This window comes from Sciurus carolinensis, chromosome 11, assembly GCF_902686445.1.
Source record: "Sciurus carolinensis chromosome 11, mSciCar1.2, whole genome shotgun sequence".
Taxonomy (NCBI): Eukaryota; Metazoa; Chordata; class Mammalia; order Rodentia; family Sciuridae; genus Sciurus; species Sciurus carolinensis.
In genome coordinates this window covers 121,451,116-121,471,622 of record NC_062223.1, presented here as the reverse complement: position 1 = coordinate 121,471,622, position 20,507 = coordinate 121,451,116, and the positions used below count along the sequence as shown (strand labels likewise).

Below are 20,507 nucleotides of genomic sequence, written 5' to 3'. Positions count from 1 at the left end.
TTCAGATTCTATTTTGTAAATTTACAAGGCCTTTCCTATCCATTTTCCCATTTTGTCTTTGCAAAGCCTCCTGAATTAACAGGGCAGGTATTGCTACACACAGAAGCTAATCAGGATACTGAGGAAAAAAGAGGTTAAATGCAAGACCTAATTTTCAAGTATCAAGCTGAACTGGAACTTGGGAAACCCAAACTTCTGCCGGTTCCTTTCTCAAGATGACTATTTCATTTTCATTTTTATTTGTTTATTTTTTTGCAGTGCCAGGGATGGGACCCAGGGCCTTTTGCATGCTAAGCCAGTACTCTACTACTGAGCCAGAGCCCCAGCACCCAAAATTAGTATCTCCCATTCATTAAGGAAACATACCGAAGTCATTTGCTATAGTCAAAGAAAATTCCAGCCATAGGCAGCCTCAAAAATTAAAAAAGAAAACAGGTCAGGGTTGTACCAGCAAAGACTCCTAAGATTCAATTATTTAGTGTCTTGCTCTAAGGGTCACAGCTGGCCCCAGGCTACAGAAGCATGAGAGCCTTTGTCCCCCAAAGGCCACAGAGGACAGAGGGGACCTTGGTGCTCTGCAGGAAGTCGGGGTGCACACCACACAGCTCTTATCAGAGTTCCTGTCCTGCCTTCTCAGGCGTCATACTCAGCCCCTCTCCTGGCTGAGGCCTCCACTTCCTGGGGCCTCTGCCCATGCGTCCACTCGACCTTTTCCTTCCAACAATCTCACTCGCCTGGAGGAAGCTAGACTTTTATTTTTAGAACTTTTGGAACAGGGAAGTGCTAATGAGTATAGAAAGAAAAAGGAAGGGATAGGCCATTTTGGCCCCTTGAAAGTTTCCTTCCTGTTGTGCGTCCCTAATACCTCCTTGCCCCACACTCACACACATGCATCCCATGAGATGGCCACTGTCCCCCTTTCTCCACGTGCAGTTTCTTCTACAACGATGTCTGCATTGGCTTGAAGTTCTTATGGGATGAAAAAGTCCAAGCCCAGCTTTAGGAGTAATGAGCTAGAGAGCACACGCCACGTCACCCTGCTTGGGCTCACTCAGTCCTGCAATCCTGCCCTTTAGCTCTGTCAACACTTAACAAGCATACACTCATGGAGCATGTTCCCAAGAGGGGTTAAGTGGCTCTTCAAGCCTGCAGCACAGCACAGCATAGGTTGAAATGGGACCGGGCCTTCCAGGCCTCTCTGCAACCCACCCAGAGCCCAGCCAAGGTGTCCCTTCTTGCTTCTCACGACTCCAGACCCAGTTACACCTCCAGGAAACCCCTGGGCTGTGCTGCCACCACTCTTCCAAGGGCCATGCTTGGGACATCATTCTCATCCCTTCCCAAGGCATCTAGCCATGTCCTCCTGGGCCTGGGAGACATCACTGTTCTTTCCTGCTTTGGATTTTCATCTTGCTCCTCCCTCAAAGCTGAAGGCTTGAGAAAGAAGTTTCTCATCAGCGAAGCTTGATGTCCTTGCAATCTTTCTTCTCAGTTCTTCAGAATGAAGTTAAAAGTCTGCTCTCTGAAATCTGACCCCTCATGTTATGGATATGAGTTAAGTTATTGAGGGGGAAAGTCAATTGCACTGGCCTTTCTGGGGTAAGGTAGAGAAGATGTAGGCCTGTGCAGGGAATTGAGCTAGATCAGATGATCTCCAAGAGTCCTGGGTATGTTGACGCAGAATTTAAGAAAGACAGAACAGAAAACCCCACCTCCCTCCCACCAGGTCTTCTCTGTGTCAACTTTGGTAAAGAAAGGCAGCACTAGGAACAAGGATAATAGTAGCTGTGATAGACTAAATAATGACTCCCCAAAAGATAGCCACAACCTAACCTTTAGAACCTGTGAACGCTACCTTACATGGTAAAGAAAGGACTTTGCAAATATGACTAAGTTCACCATCTTGAGATGGGGAGATTATTTTGGATTACCCAAGTAGGCTGAGTGCAAACACACATATCATCTTATACATAATGGAATACTATGCAGCCATAAAAAAGAATGAAATTCTGCCATTTGGATAGAAATGGAGATCATTATGTTAAGTGAAATAAGTTAAGCACAGAAAGACAAGTACTGCAGGTGAGATCTAAAAAGTTATCTCATAAGAGTCAAGAAAAGGGCTGGAGTGGTGGCTCAGTGTAGAGTATTTGCCTCGCATGTGTGAGGCACTGGGTTCGATTCTCAGCACCACATATAAATAAATGAATAAAATAAAGGTTCATGGGTAACTTAAGTTAAAAAAAAAGGAGTTAAGAAAAATATTAATTATCAGAGGCCAGGGAGAGTAGAGGAATGAAGAAATAGGAAGAGATTGATCAATGTGTACTAAGTTACAGTTACATAGGAGCAAGAAACTCTAGTGTGCTATTATTGCATAGTATATATATGACTATAACTAACAATAATATACCATATATTTCAAAAAACTAGAAGAAAGGATTTTAAAATTTTTCCCATAGGTAAATGATATATATATTTTTTTTTTGGTGGTGCTGGGGATTGAACCCAGGGCCTCTGTGCATGCTAGGCAAGTACTCTACCAACTGAGCTATAACCCCAGCCCCCACAATGATAAATGTTTGAGGTGATAGATATGTTTAACCTGATTTAAACATATACATGTATCAAAACATTACATGTTACCCCATTAATATGCATAATTTTTGTTTTTATGTATCAGTTAAAAAAATAGCTGGGTGCAACAGCACCTACCTGTAATCCCAGCAACTTTGAAGGCTGAGGCAGGAGGATAGCAAGTTCAAGGCTAGCCTCAACCACTTAGTGAGGCCCTAGGCAACTTAGCAAGACCCTCTCTCAAAACAGAAAACAAAAAGGGTAGAGGATGTGGTTCAGTAGTAAAGCATCCTGGATCTAATCCCCAGTAGCAAATAAATACAGTCAGGTGCAGGGGCACATGCACAGCTTCTCAAGAGACTGAGGCAGGAGGATTGCAAATTCAAAGTCAGCCTGGGCAACTTAACAAGATACTGTCTCTTTAAAAAAAAAAAAGTGGGTGGGGACTGCTGAGGATGTAGCTTTGTGGTACAGTGCTTTCTTGGGATGCAGGAGGCCTGGGTTCAAGTCCTAATATGAACTAAATGTAATGCATAATTCTAAGAGACATGCAAAGGGAGACCTGGAACAAAGAGGAGATGACAATATAACAATAAGAACAGAGATTGGAATAAGGTGGCCACAAGCCAAGGAACGCTGGCAGCCATCGGAAACTGGAAGAAATATGAAATGAATTCTCCCCTAGAGCTTCCAGAAGAAGCATGGTCTTGCTGACACCTTGATTTCAGCCCAGAGATACTGACTGTGGACTCCTGACAGAATACATTTCTGTTGATTTAAGCTACACAATTTTTAAGTCACTTCTTATAGTAGCCATAGGAAGCTAATAACAGCGGCTAGTATTTAGCGACTGTCTCCTATGTACCAGGAACTACTCTGACCATTGTACCTACATTTAATCATTCACATTTTGTCCCTAGATGTGAGGCCTAGCAGTGCAGACACAGTGCCTGGGTTTCAATTCCAGCTTCATGGCTTACTATTGTGACCTTAAGCAAGTTATATAACCTCTGCAAGCCTCAGTTTCCCAATTCATAAAATGGGCATATAGTACCTGTCTCATTAACTTGTGAGGGAATGAAATAGGTAATAAAGAAAAAGTTTTCAGAATAGTATCTAGTAAGTATCCAATAAATGCTAGCTCTTATGAGATTTCCCGGAGTAGAACCAGTTAAAATTAGACCATCACACTAATGTATCAAGGACCTGGGCAAGGCCTCCTGGATTCAGTACAGGAAAAAATGTTCCCTTAAAGCCTGCTGAATAGCAAATATGACAGTGTAAGGAGTTCAGCTAAGTATTTTTTTCCCTTAATTAAGCAACTCAGGTCTTTAATGCTGGCCTCATTTTAGAAAAGAGTGAGGCTAGGATTAAGCTAATTCTGCAGCATTCTCAGATGCTACCTCCAGCTCTAAAGAAGAGTTATGCACATTGCCGTCCTTAGGAAGGACCTAACTTGCAGCACTCACACCTGACACACCCCAGCAGAGACCACCACATCTTCTCCCTGCAATTCTGGCATCCACAATTGGAGCCTTCATGCTTGGAAGTCAATGGAAGGCAGAAACCTTTGGTCCAGGTTGTGACCTTCCACAAAATGCGGTCAACAGCACTCCAACCTGGAATGAGAAATCCAGGAGTTTGCTTTGATGAAGAGGTTAGGGTACAGTCCAGTTAGTAAAGAATAAAGTTCACCAGGGACAAGGAAGGGAGACCTAGAGTGGACCTGGAGGGAAAAAAGCGGGAGCAAAGAAAGAATTTTCATTTACTTGGTCCTTTCTGATAAAGTTTGCTCAACTCTCCTGTTCAGGTGATGTAACTGAAAGATGTAAAGGAACAGCAACGGACAAGAGCCCAGGCTTTGTGCCCCCACCTCCCCAACTGGGGAGAGGGATCTGGCCACCGCGTCTGGCTTCCTTTTAGGCAGAGTTCCAGCCCTCAGACTCGAGATGACCAGCTTCAGAAAGCTCCTGCTGCTGCTGCCCAGGTGCTGGCAACCAGGCATCTTCTCACCCAGCTGGCTGCCCCGGCAGCCACCTGCGCTCTCTCTGCCCTTCCCTAGCCCACCCTGGGAGGAAGAAGGAAAAAGGAGGACAGCTCCCCCTCCTTACTTTCAGGCACCCACAGATTTCTGCACTGCTGTCACCACTGACGAGAACCCAGGTCTCCTGCAGGAATCACTTCCCCTCATTCCATCCTCCCTATCAATGAACACGCAGCAACACCCACGTTCCCGCTCCTCCTACTCCGGAGGGAGACCGAACCAGAGACCGACATCCGGAGCTGGAAGACGCTACAGTGGGGGCGCCAGCTTCCCTGTCCCGCAGTCCCTTGCCCCTTCCCAGTCACCAGAGGGTCTCAAGCCAGTCCAGCATCCCGGATGGAGAGGTTGCTCGAGTCCTCCGAGGGGCCCCTACTCTTCAGGGACTCAACGCAGGAGACCTCGGGAAGCGCGCCTGAGAACCGCTTAGCTCCACGCGCAGGGCCCGCGCGCTGGGTACTGAGCACCCTGCCCGGGACTCGAACACGGTACCTGTGCCTCCCACCTTTAGACATCCCAAAGCAAGCCCTCAACCCAGGGCTCCTTCGCCGCTATTCCAGTACCAGGGCCCGGAGAGAAGTCCGGGGCTGCTCGCGCGCCCATTCTGCCCCCAACAGGTCGTGGGCAGCGGGGAGCGCGCCGCTCGTCAGGCAGACGCAGGGAGGCGAGCCGGAGCGAAGCCGAGGGCCCGCCGTGCGGGGCGGGAGAGGTCGCCGGGACTGCGCGCCGGTCACTTACGCGCGGGCTCTGGGGAACCCCATGGAGAGGAGCACGTCCAGGGCCGATCCGTGCTTGATGGTGCCGGGGCGCTGCTGGCGGTTCCTCCGGGGGGTGACTTTGCTGTACAGCTCCTCTCTCGCAGCCATGCCGAGCGGGCTGGGGTGGCCGTACTGAGCCATGGCTTAGCGGCCAGCCATTGCCAGGGAAGGCTCCGGAGCCGGTGGTCCGGGAAGGAGGAGGGAGCCGGGCCGGGGAGCAGGGGAGGGGGCTCCGCGACTGCGAGCCAGGCGGGTGGCGGCGGTAGCGGAGGCGGCGCTCCGAGCTTCCCTGGTGTCGAGACTCTGACGCTTCCTGGTGAGGCCACCCGAGTCAGACGCCGGCGAGAAGCTTCTGCGGGACCAGCCGTCAGCCAGGCGGGCCCCGGGTGCTCCCAGCGCTGCGCCTGCGGTAGCCCTCCCTACTCCGCCCCTTTCCTTCTCCTCGGCAAGCAGTCCGGGAATTTGCAATGAGTAATTTTTGAATGGATCAAAAAGGAAAAGGAGCCTTGTGGGCTGGCCCTGCCTGGCCTGTACCCGGGCCCCGCCCCTCTCTTAAAGCGGCAGCGCTGTCCCAGGCTACTCGCAGCTGGATTTGGGACTTCAGTAGGTCGGCCTCTGGTTACAGTGTCCCAACGACCTAGGTTGCCAGTGTGCTTTGGTTCGGAGCTTCACTTCAGCGGCCCACCTTGTCTTGAATATCGACCTACTGGGTCTCCAGACTCCAGATCAACCCATTTTAAGTTTCATTTGGTTCTTGATGGGGTTAAATAGTGGAAATCGGATGCACTGAGGAATGACGTTAATGGACCAGAAGCCAAGACCAGTAAGGCCCAGGTAAAAGGTTTTGCCTCTAAACGATCCTGCAAAACCTAGAGAGTTGTTACCACCGTTGGAGGCTGAGTTCTCATCAGCTAGCCAAGGTCTACTTACACTGAAGACCTACCACAATCTCCGTGAGTGAACTGTGATTGGACAGTGACTTCTGGGGAAAAGTGGAACCTTGGGCTTTTGGAACTGGCTGAACCAGGGAGGGGAGAGGACAGGGTTAAAGGGAGAAGAGAGAAGGGAAAAAAGACAGGAGGAAGGAGGAGGAGAGAAGGAAGGCTAAAGAGGATAGAGGGAGAGGGAAAATTATACCAACGGTCTGATTCTCACGAGGGAGTGAGTATCCTGTCAATAAAAGTATTTGAAGAAAGACTGGATCAGCTGGGCATAGCAAGGCCCACCTGTAATCCCAGGAACTCAGAAGGCTGAGGCAGGAGGATTGCAAGTTCAAAGTCAGCCTCAGCAACGTATGGAGGCCCTAAGTCACTTAGCAAGACCATCTCTCAAAATTAAATAATTAAATAAATAAAAAAGGCTGGGGATATGGCCCAGTGGTTAAGTGCCCCTTGATTCAATCCTCGGTACTAGAAAAAAAAAAAAAAAAAAAAAAAAAATCAGAGCTGCACAGCAACACAAATGAGTTGCACCACAGGTTGGACTAAATGCTTCCCACCCACCTCACAGTTGGAAGTCATGATTACCCTTGCTTCATGCCCCACATCATGAATTTGGCTGAGGGAGCAGGGCTATTTCATCTGGATACAGACATTGTCCTCAGTCTGGGACAGAGCTCCACTTGGTGTAATGAAAGAGGCATGGAATAACCCAAGCAGATCCTCTTTTCTGGATTATAATAAAACTTAACATTTATTGGACTCTTGGATGTGCTAATCATTGTGCTAAGTATAATGAGTGAATTAACTCATTGAATTTTTATAATGCCCTATGAGGTGTGTAGTTTTATTTCCCAAGTTTTATAGATGAGAAAATTCAGTCCTGAGACCCAAGAAAGATCATGCAGCTCATAAGTGCATAGCTTAGAACTTTTACCCGCTGTGGTGCCTGGGGCAAGTTATTCTCCCTTCCACAGTCCATTGGCTCATTGTCTGTATGGATCATAATAACCTAGTATTGTACAGGCTGAATTGTCCAGAAACAGCAGCTCCCTAGTCTTTCCCCTCCCTGCTTGGGGTGCTGGGACCAGCTCCCATGGACTAGCTTTTTGATGTCACTTTGACCAGGGAAAAGGTTTGACAGGGGGAAAAGATACAGCTTCATTTCCTGAGTGACTCCCCCTCAACCAATGGATTTTCTACAAAATATCCAGCAGTCTTTGGAAGTGGGGAGCTAAGACATATGGTGCTTCAGCAACAATGTGCATAATTCTTTCTGGTGCTGTAAGGGACAGTTCTTACTTCCTGGATGGGACAGTTCATATTTCTTCCAGAGCAGAGGGGATGCCCTGGAGACCTTGCAGAACACTTTTGCAGGTCATGGAACAAAAAGACAAGACCGGAGCTGGGAAAACCATACCTGGTATTCTAACCTCTTTGGATGTGTTTGGTAAAGCATGCTGAACATTACTCAGTATTCTAAAGTCTTTCCAAATGTCTTGGCTGAGAGTCAAATGGTCTGGAATCTAATCAAGAGAAAATAATATCTGTGGAAGTGAACCACAAAGCACTACACAAATCATAAATTTACTGAGCACTTACTATATGCCAGTGCCATTCTTGGCTTCTTATGTGTGTAATTCATTTAATTCCTTGACAAAGCTATGAGGTAGCAACTGCCATATTATCAGACTCTTTACAGAGGAAGATGCTGAAACAGACAGAGGTCAGTATCTTGTCCAAGATCAAATGACAGTAAGGATTTGAATTTATAACATTTGGCCAAACAACTAGTGTTGCCATTGTTAGGATAACAAAGAGAATGCCAAATTTTAAGACAGCTGATTGTGATTGCCTTTTTGACTCCTCCTATGCCCCTTGACATAAAATTGCTGAAGCTCTGTTTCTCCAGAAAGATTGAATTAATTGTCTTTGTCCCTGCCTCCAGGCACACCGTGAGACAGAGGAAATTATGGGCATAAAAATAGTTTTAGGTGGCCTGGAAAAAGCACTATGGGAAACCATCTTAGATGCAAACCATTTTGTCTTGGGCACTCTTACAGAGATCCCAGCGTGGCTTCCCCACCCTTCTTCAGTTCAGTGCCAGAGTTTGTTTTCCTGGGACTTCTACCCTTTGTTCTGTAAGGGCTAAGGGGCTGGCAATTAAGATGCATTGTGCTTTAATTTATTGACTTGGAAAAACTGGGAGAAGCTTTATAAACATCCATATTGTTATGTTACAAAGACAGAAGAAGAATGACTATTCATCGGACAGTATATCTTACAGCAGTGGAGAGGGAGGAGGTGGGAGGGAAGCCTTACACAATAATGGCGCTGACACATCAGCATTAAACTGCTTCCTTGAGAGGGAGGCAAAGCAAGTTGTCATGTCCCCTGCCCACTCATGTCAGAATCCATCCTGGACCACAAAGCACTTTTGTTCATCTCAGCGCCCTTCAACTTCATGCCAATGACCCTAGACACTTTCTTGATATAGCAGCCCTTCTGAAATGACGACAAGGATGCCCAGCATGCACCCAGTTGACTGAACTTGTCATTCTGAAGCGCGTCCTGTGTCTTTTCCTTGAGAATAGGTCAAGTGATTGCATTAAGAACAGAAAGTAAAGTCCACAGGATGTTTCCAGTTCTGAAGACTGGGGTCTCTCCTTGGTGAAGGAGGGCAGTTTTTGAACTTCTGGGAATGACCTTAACTCCCGGATTTCTTCATGGCCAGAGGATGTTGAAGCCATGTCCTACCATTCTGTGTGTCTAGGTTTCCTCACCTGCCACATGAGGGCACTCATTTACCTCACCTGCTGCATCAGGGTGTTCACTTGGGCTGACAATCACTAGGACTTTGGAACTCAGGAACTTTGCAGGGGTTTCCCAATTGCAAGTCAGGTGGATAAAGCATGACATCCTCTCTTGCTCTTTTAGAGCTGATACTTTTTCACTTTTCCTTCTTGGGAGTTTCATGTAAGATTTTCTGTGAGAAGAGTTTGGAAGAAATAAATTTTAAAGCACAGAACTAGAGAATTTTTAATGCCCAGTTTAGTTTTGACAGACCATGATTGAATACAAGAAAAGCAAAAGGAAATGGAGTGGGATTGGCCATGGGAGGAAGAGGTTTCTAGGAAGGAAGGATAAGGGAAAACTGGGTTGAGGAGAGAAGAAAAGGGCCACACAGGGAGTGTTGGAGTGAAGTGGACTGCACAAAGTCAGGTCAGTCCTCTGCTATCCCCAAGCACAGCTGAACCAGACCTAAGGACCTGGAACTGGTGGCCAGTTCAATCTCTTAAATTTGTCCCTAAGATTCAGCATAGTGCTAAGCATGTAGAAAGTTCACAGAGGCCTGTGTTTGATTACCGATTGCTTGTTTAATCTGCAAAGCCAAGTTACACAGTAGGAAAGGCCAAGGTTGAAAAAAAAAAGTTTGGAGCATCAGTCTAAACCAGTAGAAAGCTTATATTTTTCTCATATAGGGGAAAAATTAAAATCATTCCCTTAATTGCAAAAGAAAGAAGGAGGAGTTTTTTGTTGTTGTTGTTGTTGTTGTTTTATTGTTTACTTTTTGTTTTGTTTTGGGCTTTTGCCATCTCTGAACAAAAACCCCAGCATATCTACTTTGGAATCCTTGTCGGAGACCAGCATTGTCCCCGTTCCTCCTCCTAAAGGGCTCATCCTGAATGCCACTGCCTGGGTCTCTGTCCACAGTTTGCCATATAACAATAGATATGTTGTGAAATAAACAGGACAAGCTAAAAAGGGAGGAAATTTGCTTTTCTCATACAATTTGCTTTTTGTATACAAAAGGAAATGTATAGACAACGGAAGAGTAAATTTTATTTTTAAGAAATACATTAAAATTGAGTAGCTATAAAAAAAAAATCTAAGGATGAGGCAAACAAAACAAAACAAAACAAAAACCAACCAACCAAACAAACACAAACCCTCTTTCATTTAAAAGACTTGGAACAATAATCACTGAACAAGATACTTGTAAAAATATTTTTCACCATTTAAAATTTTAGAGTAGTCTCTGGAGTTGCAAGATCTAGTATCCAATTTTTTTTAAATCTAAGTTTACTTTAAAAGGCTATAAAATGCATTTTAATGAACCTCCATGCAACCATGCACACTGTAGTTAGATATAGTTTTCCAATTCATCATATACATAATGTGAAGACAAATAACATTTGGCCTATAAAAACATGAATTGGAACATTTCTTTCTGCCAAGCCATAGGTAGAATTTCTGGGAACTCTATCCAATGATATTTCTTCCATCTTCATTCTAGAAATTGAAAAATTAAAAGTGTCAGTTACTGCCTCCCTTATCCACAGCCTTCTCAATCCCCTACCCAAAAAACCACCCTAGAAAATGTTCACCCATTCTTAATGACAAATTCCATTCTAGGGTTGGATTATAGGTTTGGGAAAATAAGCAAAATAATTCATCTCAGTTTCCTTGTCTTTAAATTGATACCAATACTTACCTCATAAGGGTTTTGTGATAAATGAATCATGAATGTGAAAGTGTCAAACAAAGACCTTGCGAGGTTTTCTTCTGGACACACCATTCATCTTCCCATTCTCGTGATATTTGTGCAGTTTCTTTGTTGCCTTGGACTTGTAGCCACAGAATTAGATTATTCATACATGACTTACTCATTCTTATTTAGCTAGTTATTCAATCAGTCCATTTTTAATAATACAATAAGCACCCACAAACACTTCACCTACATAAAAGTACTTGACAATAACCAATATCTATCCAGATGATACCTCCCCCAAGTCCATCCCTGCATCCCAGCATTCCAGATATCCTATCCTGTACCCTATGTTCCCCGATCCTGTTTTTCTTTTTATATAGTTATATTGAATTTATACATAGTCCTCAAACACACACCAAACTTGTAAAGATGCTTTCAATATCATAAAAGCATATAATGCTGTTTGTAATCTTTTGGGATCTCATTTTTTTTGCTTAATGGTATGTGGTTAAGGTGTATCCATACTGCTGAATATTGGGTAGTTCACTCGTTGTTAGATATGTAATATTTCACTTTTCCTGTTAATGCAAGTTTGGATTATTTCCAAGTTATTACTTTTATGACTATCCTGTTAGGAACATTCTTTACATGTCTTTACCTGCACATGTGCAATGAATTACTCTTTTGTATGTCCCTGGAAGGACTGTGGGTCACCCTCATGTTAGAAAGGAATAAAAAAAGGTTTACCAAAGTAGTTATACCAATTTTTATTCCCACCAACAGCACAGAAGAGATCTCTGCATTATAGTTGCATGTAGCTATACAATCTGGATTCTTCTATAGGCCACTTGAGGACTGAGTTCAAGAGTGTGGGCTTCTATGTTTGACATCTATTTTCCTCTTTATTTTTCCACGTGACCATGAACACATTCACTTATTCACTCAACGGTTATTCAGTGAGCATCTACTCTGTGCTGGGAACACAGAAGTGAATGAGATGAAGTATCTGCTTCTTAGGAGCCTACATTCTAGTAGGGGGAGACAGACAGTAAAAGAATAAATATGATATCATACAATAAGTGCTACAAAGAAAAGGAACAGGCTGGTGTGCTAAAGATAACTGAGGATGGGGAGCTACTTCAGCAAAGGTGGAAGGTCCCCCTGTTTGGAGGTAACATGAAAATGAAGTTGGGGATGATAAGGAGGCAGGCAAATGAGGCAAGTGGGAGGGAATTTTCGGCAGAGAGCACAGACAGTACAAGGGATCCAAGGAAGAGAATGCTCAAAAGAACAAAACAGGCCAGTGCAGCTGAAGCGGTGAGTGATGGGAGAACAAGACAGGCAGGAGGCTTGCCTTGGGCAGCTAGGGTGACTGGGGAGAGCCCAGGGGTGAAAGTTCAGAGTACCTAGAACTGGTTGTTAGAGGGTCAGCAGTTGGAATCAGTGGAGGTGGAAATATTTACACCATGGAAATTGGCAAATGCTTCCTTATGGCTTCTTCCCTCTGGCCCTGGGAGCTGGGGTGGGAGAAGGGGGCTCACACTAATGAACAGATGCAGTTGAAAGGTGAGACAGCGTTAGCTGATCTCTGGGAGCAGCTATGAGAATTAAATGAGTTGGTACTTGGACAGCACCACGCAGAGGATGGATCCTTAGGGAAGAATGAATTTGCCTACTTCTCCCAATTTTTGCATTCCTTCCCTAGCTTCCCTCCAAACCTGTTCATGGCAATCCTGGGAGGAAAAAGGACAAACATGTGGAGCAGCCACTACATTAGGACTTTCACATATTATCTCATACCATCAGCAACACTGTCGAACAGATATCTACACAAACCATTTACTGAAAACTTTATGAGAGCCAGGCATGGTGGTGCACACCTATAATCCCAGATATTAGGGAGAACAAGGCACAAGGATCCCAAATTCATGGCCAGTCTGGGCAATTTAGCAAGACTCTGTCTTAAACTTTTAAAAGGGCTGGGGTGTGGCTCGGGGGTAGAGCACTTGTCTAGCATGTGTAAGGACCTGGGTTTGATCCCCATTATAGAAAAAAAAAAAAAAGAAAAGAAAGAAAGATAGAAAAGAAAGGGGGGAAAAAAAAAAACTTCTCAGGTTCAGATAGGTTATGAAACCTGATCAGGTCACACAGCTCCTAAGTGGTAGAACAGCATTGGAAACTAAGATACTTGAATTCAGGTACACAGTACTATGCAATGGAGTTTAATTAATTAATATTTTAAAATATTTTAATAGGGACCTCATTTCAGTAGATAATTTGTTTGGATATGCTAGTTAGTGAACCAAAGTACTCTTGAACCCACAGGCCAAGACTGTTGCTGAAGATGTGTGAATGATCTTTACTAAACTCATCAAATCCTCCCATGAATAACAAGTAAATGACAAATAAAATTCTACCCCCTCCCACACTTTACTTCTACAATAACTGGAAAACTACTATCTCTGGGTATTGGGCTCAATGATAGGGGTGACTTGAAGTCACGAGATGTCTAACAGGAGACAGGAGTAACCAGGACATGATAGCACATGATATTTGAGAGACATTGTGGTGTGCCCAAATTGCTCTAGAGGCCAAATGGTGGGAAGATGACAGGAAGACTTCCCCAGGACAGAGGACGTCTCAGCTGGACACTGGAAGATGAATAGAAGGCGACTAGATGAAAACAGTTGGGAGAGATTGAGGAGGAAGAGGAGAGTGAGCGAGTTCCAGGCAGAGGAAACAGCACATGTGAAGGCCAGACACTGGAGAGACCAAGTCACTTCTGATGACGCATGTGGTAGGAGCATGGAGGGCTCAGGAATGCAGAAGGAGATTCAGATACTGCTACAGTGTGGCAGGATTTGAGTAGTTGCAGAACCAGACTTCTGTACAGGTCGTGTCTCCCTGACCATGTCTGTCCAATTTCACAAGCCTTGCTGAGAAATGTAACACTGCCCAATGAGATAAGCAATCCCAAACCACTTAGGTCCAAGGACAAAACTCTGATTGCCCATTCTTCAGGTTCAGGCTCGATGGATTATGAACTCTCAGCTGGTTGGGAACAGGGCATGTGACTCAGGAGTACGGTGAGGTAGGTTTGCTTGTAAAAGTCTGTGCTCTGACTGGGTAAGTTTCAAAACCTAGACCAAACCTTTCCACAGTGTGTCTCTTCAGAGTGGAGACCATCAGAGTTGGCCAGCATCCTCTCTCTTGGGGATCGGTGACCAGATTGTCATATAAAAATAAAAGCAAAATTAATAAAACAAGGAACAAATCATCCTCTTTCTCTCTTCTCTACCCTCTTCCAAAGACCCCTGGGCAAAAGATAGGCTTGCCCTTTGGAGGAATGTGATTGTATGAGTTTCCTATGACTGCTGTAATAAGTGACTCGAATTAACAAACATTTGTTCTTTCACAGTTCTGGAGGCCTAAAGCCCTAAATCAGTACCACTGGGCTAAAGTCAAGGTGCTGGGAATTCTGGGCTTCTTTCAAAAGCCCTAGAAGCAATCTAGTCCTGTCTCTTGTGGCTTCTGGTGGCTGCTGACATTCCTTTGCTTGTGGCTACATCACTCCAATCTTAAGACAGCATCTTCAAGTGTCTTTCTGTTCTGTATCCGCATCACCTTCTCCTCTGTGTCTGTCTGAAATCTCCTTTAGTCTTCCCCTTTTAACGACACTTGTGATTGCATTTAGAACTCACCTACATCATCCAAGATACTCTTCATCTCAAGAGCCTTAATTTCATTACATTTTCAAAATCCCTATTTTCCTTACCAGGTAACATTTTCAAGTTCTACAGGTTGCAATCTGCCACCTCGTGTTGGTCAACTACACTAGTATTCCTTAGAGCAGTTAATTTCATCCTGGAAGAGGCTCATGGTCTAGAAGCTTTTCTAACCTCATGATTTGGATTAAGGGGAGAAGATAGATGATGGGGAGGGGCAGGAAATGACTCAGGAAATCACACTTGCTCATCCCTGTTTGGAAAAGGTCATTCTCGCTTCATGCTGTCACCTCTGCCTAGAACTCTTCCTTCTTCTGACGTCTTCTTAGAGGCTTGGACTGATTTCACATTGCCCACATCATGTTTCATGGAGGGAATCTCTAACCCCTGGCATTCTGTGCCCCTGTAACATAGTCCTAACACAGTGAAGGCACTTCATTTAGTTAAATGCTTATCTATAGGGTAGAATGTACTCCGTAAGGCTTCATGTAAACCTTCTTTTCATAAGTTTTACTCATAACTGTGCCCCCAGCAGGTGCTTAATAAATGTCTGTTGAATGGACTTAAATCGCATCTCAGCTGAGATGAGAGGTGTCAAGAAATTGTATTCCTCTCCTCCCTGGTTTTGAGATCTAAGTCAATATTCTCTCTCCCATCCCCGATCTCCACCCTGGCAGGACAGGTTCAGAGAATCTTTCGTCTCACTCTCTCAATTTCCTTGGTGACCAGGCAGATCTTCAGTCCTTGCTCTTGTCTGTGATGTACAGAGTGCTGGGAGGAACCCCAAAGTGGGTCCCCTTACAGCCAGTCATTGAGAGGTCTGTCCAAAGGGCATGCACTAGCAATGGAACAACAAACAGTGTCTAGAAGCCGGTTGGGGGATATAGAAGGAAAATGACCCTCATAGAGAGGGCTGGTTTGAACCAGGAAGAGAGGTGACATTTTAGCTAATTTCCATTGTTCAATGGGAAGTGTGGTTTGAACAACATATGTCCCTAGATGGTAAGAGACTCGGTACTTTCAGCTGTTCTGTTCTGACTATACATTAGTCATTGTTCTCCCACTAGACTGAGAGTGGGTGTCCCTCCATTGAGTGTCCCCCTTGAGCAAGGTCCAGACCACTAAGCCACCAGACCACTCCTAGAAATTTCCTCACGTCCTGTTCTCTGCTCATTTGTTAGCAGCTCCTGTAAAGGGAAATCAAGAGAGAAGAGGAAAAGCAAGCCCAAGTTGGCCCCTTAGAGACTTTAATTAAAAAGCTGGGGACTTTGATGCTGTAGGACTTCTGTCCACCTAAAATGTCACCCTCTGGTTCTGCTTAGTGTTCACACAGCTTTTTTATAATTTTCAAACACTTTCAGGCATAGTATCTTATTTAATTATTACCCCCTTAAGAATGCAAAATGATATGAGGAAGTTACTTTAAATACATTCTTATTCAGGACAAACAGAACAAAATAAAAACACCAAAAACAAATAAGAAACACAAAGACTAAGGTCAGCAAGATCATGAGGCTTACCCATGATAATACAGTGATGAAGAATAAGTCAATATTTAAACTCAGGTTTTCATCCAGGCATTGTGGTGCCTACAGCTATAATTGCAGCTACTCAGGAGGCTGAAGGAGGAGGATCACAAGTTCGAGGCTGGACTGAGCAATTTAGCAAGACCCTCTGTCAAAATATAAAACAAAAAACGTTGGGGATGTCACTCAGTATGCAAAGCCCTGGTTTCAATCCTACTTTGTAAAAACAAACAAAAAAAACTCAAAAGTTCAAGTTTTCAGAAATCAAAGCTCTACTGGTAATGTTGTCCCTTTTTGGGGCTAGGTCCAAAAGTGCGTTATGACTTGTTACTGTAACGAGGGTAGGGCAGGTTCCTTGGATAGCATAGTCTCTTGGGCGAGGTCAAGTGAAGACTTCAAGCCCTCGGCTTCTGAAAGGCATCTGAATGCCTTTCCGGATGCTGGGCAAACTGTCCTCTGGACTCTGCTGCTTTGTTGGTCACCCTTGTCATGACTCAGTGATCCCAGGCATGAGGAACAGAGGTTGAGAAGTTTAGTGACTTAAGGTTGCCTTGAAAAACAGTAGTTTCAAGCGCTTTAGCACTTAGATTCTGATTTCTAATATTATAGCCTACTAAAAAGAACCAGGGCTCCCCCAAAGAGTTTTTGGCTCCAGGACTGAGGCAAGAAAGTTCAAGATTTGAACAATTTGTCATGCCAGAAAGTAGGGAATTGCCCCCAGGAATAAGTAGATCATATAAACGAGACACAGGAGCCAGCTTGAAAGAGTTCCCATAGCCACATTCAATTTAAACAGCTCCCTAACTCCTCCTATAAAATGATTTTATTGGGTTATAACAGGTCAAATGAAAAAGCCTCCATAAATCCAGAGAATACTTTTTTTTGTACCAAGGATTGAATGCAGGGGTGCTTAACCATTGAGCCACATCCCCCAGCCACACCTCTCTCTCTCTATATATGTGTGTGTGTGTGTGTGTGTGTGTGTGTGTGTGTGTGTGTGTTAATTTAGAATGTATTAATTTAGAGTCAAGGGGGCTGGGGAGATAGCTCAGCTGGTAAAATGCTTGCCTCACAAGCACAAGGCCCTGAGTTCGATCCCCAGTACTGCAAAAAAAAAAAAAATTTAGAGTCAAGGTCTGCCTTGCTAAATTGCTGAGACTGGCCTTCAACTTCTGATCCTCTTGCTTCATCCTCCTAAGTCGCTGGTATTACAGGTGCGTGACACCATGCCCACCCATAGTGATATTTGAAATTATAAAAGAGAGTGAAAAAGGGGGAGAGGAAAGGGAAAATTGTTCTTCACAAAAAAGCCCCAATATGAATACAGAAACAATAATAGAATTAGAAAATATCTATTTTTGTAACCCTTGATGTAAGGGAAGATTCAATTAAGAGCCACCAAATGAAAGCCTTTGGCAAAAGGATGGTTGGGCCTAGGATATTCACATTGTTTTGAAGCATCACCCCACAAATTACTTATTAATTACAGAGGGGAAATGCCTTCACCAGGCAACAATCTGGTGGTCACCAACTTAACCAGGAGCTCAGGCTTGGCATTGCCAACAGGGCTGCCCTGAAGTGTGACTTCTGAGTTGAGGTGTAGGGGGAGGCACCCATCATGGTCTATGTGATGTTCTTGTCGGAAATGTTACCTGAGGGCTGGGGATATAGCTCAGTTGGTAGAATGCTTGCCTTGCAAGCATGAGTCCCTGGGTTCAATCCCCAGCATCGCAAAAAAGAAAAAAAGAAATGTTACCTGAAGCTAACAGGGGAAATAGTCATTCATCCAGAATGTGTGACATTCTGCTGAACAACTAGTGCAGACCCTGTTAAGGACGCCATGACATGAATATCAGAAGGAAGTGGCTGAGCTTTCTTCCTTAGGGAAAGCTAGAAAGACAGTCAAATGGGATGCTTTGACCTCAATTGGATTAAAAAGAAAGGAAATGGCAGAAGAAAGCAATAAGGGACACTTTGGGGATAGTTTGGAAACTTGAATGTGGATTCCATGTCAGATGTTATTTTTATATGAATACTGATTTTCTTAGATGTGATTATGGTGTTGTGATGTTGTCAGAGACTGTTCTAGTCCTTGGCAGATGCAGAGCCTGTTTCTCAGAGCCAACACTTCCCCATTTAGAAAGTGGCTCCTGGCTGACATGTTTAAGGGTGAGATGTCATGATCTTGGAAGTCCACTTTTGGATGGTTTAGGAAAGTATGGGGTGTGAATACAGAGAGAGTGAAGTGAGGTGGGTGTGGCAAGCACTTGTCAGTTGGTGATCCAGGTGAGGGGATACATAGGGATATTCATTATATTATTGTTTTTACTTTTCAATGGGTTTGAAAATGTTTGATTGGGAGATTGCAACTGGGGATTGAGCCTGGAGGTGTTTTACCGCTGAGTCACATCCCCAGCCCTTTTTATTCTTTGAGACAGGGTCTCACTTAAGTGTTTAGGGCCTTGCTAAATTGCTGAGGCCGGTCTTGAACTTGCAATCCTCCTGCCTCAGTCTCCTGAGTTGTTGGGATTACGGTTATGTGCCACCACGCCTGGCTTGATTTTTTTTTTTTTTTTTGAAGGAATTTTAGTTAAGTCTTTCAAATGACAAAGGTCCTTAGATTCTTCTTCAGGAATAGTGATGCATTTGCAGGGAAAAGGATGCTGAACTTGAGCAGGGGACAGTCTAGGGCTTCTGAGTTAGAACTAAAATCAGGGATGTGAGTCTTCTTTTTAGGAGAGTCTTGCCCAGGTGGCAAGTGCCTCAAGACCCCAGAGTCATTTGAGCAGTTTGGTTTCTGGTTCTTGGACTTACCCTCTTTCACATCACCATAAGGGCATCTCATAAATCCACAGATCCAGCTGGTAATCATGAGGTAAGAGCATAATATGGTAGACATTTGAAATCTACATAAAGTGGCTCTTCTTCAGGATGCTTACAGTTGAAGCAAACTTTTCTCAAGTGAGGTCTCTTGAGACCATCTCCGGGGCAGTGTGTGTCTCTGAAATGGGTTTGTCTCCTCCCACATTCGCCCTATTACATATGCACAGCCATCACTATTAAAGCTAGTGTTTTTAAACCACTCTCTAGAGAAAAGCATGCCCTAGATATTTGTAATTCTATTTCTGGTCCCCTCTGTTTTCAGGAATGCCACTGTCCCTCACCTCCTGTGACTAATTTTCCCTGTTTTTCACAGCCAGTTCACTTCCCCATTTAGAAAGTGGCTCCTGGTGAAGTTGCCAAGTGCTTCTCAGAGCTTATCTAGAAAAAGTTCTGTGGAGCTGAGTGATACTTGATCCCAGAGCTGAATGGCCACTCTGTAAAGGGGTGTTAGTGTTGTGGCTTTCTGGGTCTGTTTTGAAAAGAATCACTCATTTACTTGTTAGGGGTGAGTAATAGTCTGTGATGGATGAATAACAAGTTGATTTCATTTCCTGCCAATGGCTTCTGTATGAGGGTCTGACTGGTAGAGACAAGCATTCCAAAAATGTTTTGAGCAAACACAGCATAGTTAGGCAAAGTGGGTAGCTTCCCAAGACGTGCTGCTATGCGGGGGCCAGCGTTCACTTCGAAGTTTGCATTCTAGTGGATAACTTGCAATTTCGATCTTGACCTTTATTTTATAATCATGTCTCATATATGGACTAATAAATAATTTTAGACAAGGGATAGTGGAAGGAGACTAAAGGTTGCTCGTCACCAACTGCACATCAGGTAGTTTATGTGAATTGTTTCATTGAATCCTTATAATATCCCTGTAAAAAATAATTTTTCTCCTCATTTTACAGATGAGAAAAGCAAATTTCAATGAGACTTGCTATTTGATTATTTCTTAGAAGTATTAGTATTAGTATTAGTATTAGTATTAGTATTAGTATTCTGAGACTTGCCCTAAACATACTGTTAGTATCCAAAGATGAAATCTAAGCCTTTTCCACTATGGTTTATTATCTCCAGTAATTCATACTCAGTGCTATTATTTGCTTGATAAGTGATGGCCATACACTTTAAACTGTTAATTTCTTTTTATTCCCAATACACATCTGGTTTTCTCCTCATGACTGGTATTGTATGCTCTCGGTAAAATGATTTTCTGTAAAATCGGTTGAGAAGAATGAGAATGTAAATTTTCAAGTCAAATATTAATAAGGCTCAACTGCTGCTTGTTTTTTATTAGTCTGAAAAATAAACTGGAACCATTCCTTTATTGCACCCATCAATTATAATTATTGATTTCAGTAAACCTCAATCCTTCAGAAATTCGTAGATTCTAGTATGTTACAAATTTTTTGGTACCAGGGTTTGAATCCAGGGACACTTATCCACTGAGCAATATCGCCATCCCTTTTTGTTTTTTAATTCGAGACAGCATCTCGCCAAGTTGGTTAGGGTCTCCCTAAATTACTGAGACTAACTTTGGGCTTGCAACCCTTCTGCCTTAGCCTCCAGA

General features: G+C 43.9%; 1 protein-coding gene and 1 non-coding gene across 2 annotated transcripts in view; both read right to left on the bottom strand.

Moving 5' to 3' along the window:
• The window catches only part of Ubash3b (ubiquitin associated and SH3 domain containing B), a 140,029-nt gene extending 134,132 nt beyond the window's left edge, over nucleotides 1–5,897 (bottom strand). Inside the window, exon 1 of the mRNA XM_047516592.1 lies at nucleotides 5,357–5,897. Coding sequence (XP_047372548.1) covers nucleotides 5,357–5,517 — 161 coding nt within the window. The 5' untranslated portion in view covers nucleotides 5,518–5,897. The remainder of the gene's footprint in view (nucleotides 1–5,356) is intronic.
• Trnaa-agc (transfer RNA alanine (anticodon AGC)) lies at nucleotides 2,488–2,561 on the bottom strand. The gene has a single exon. It is a non-coding gene; the product is annotated as a tRNA-Ala (tRNA).
• Nucleotides 5,898–20,507: the final 14,610 nt, after the last annotated feature.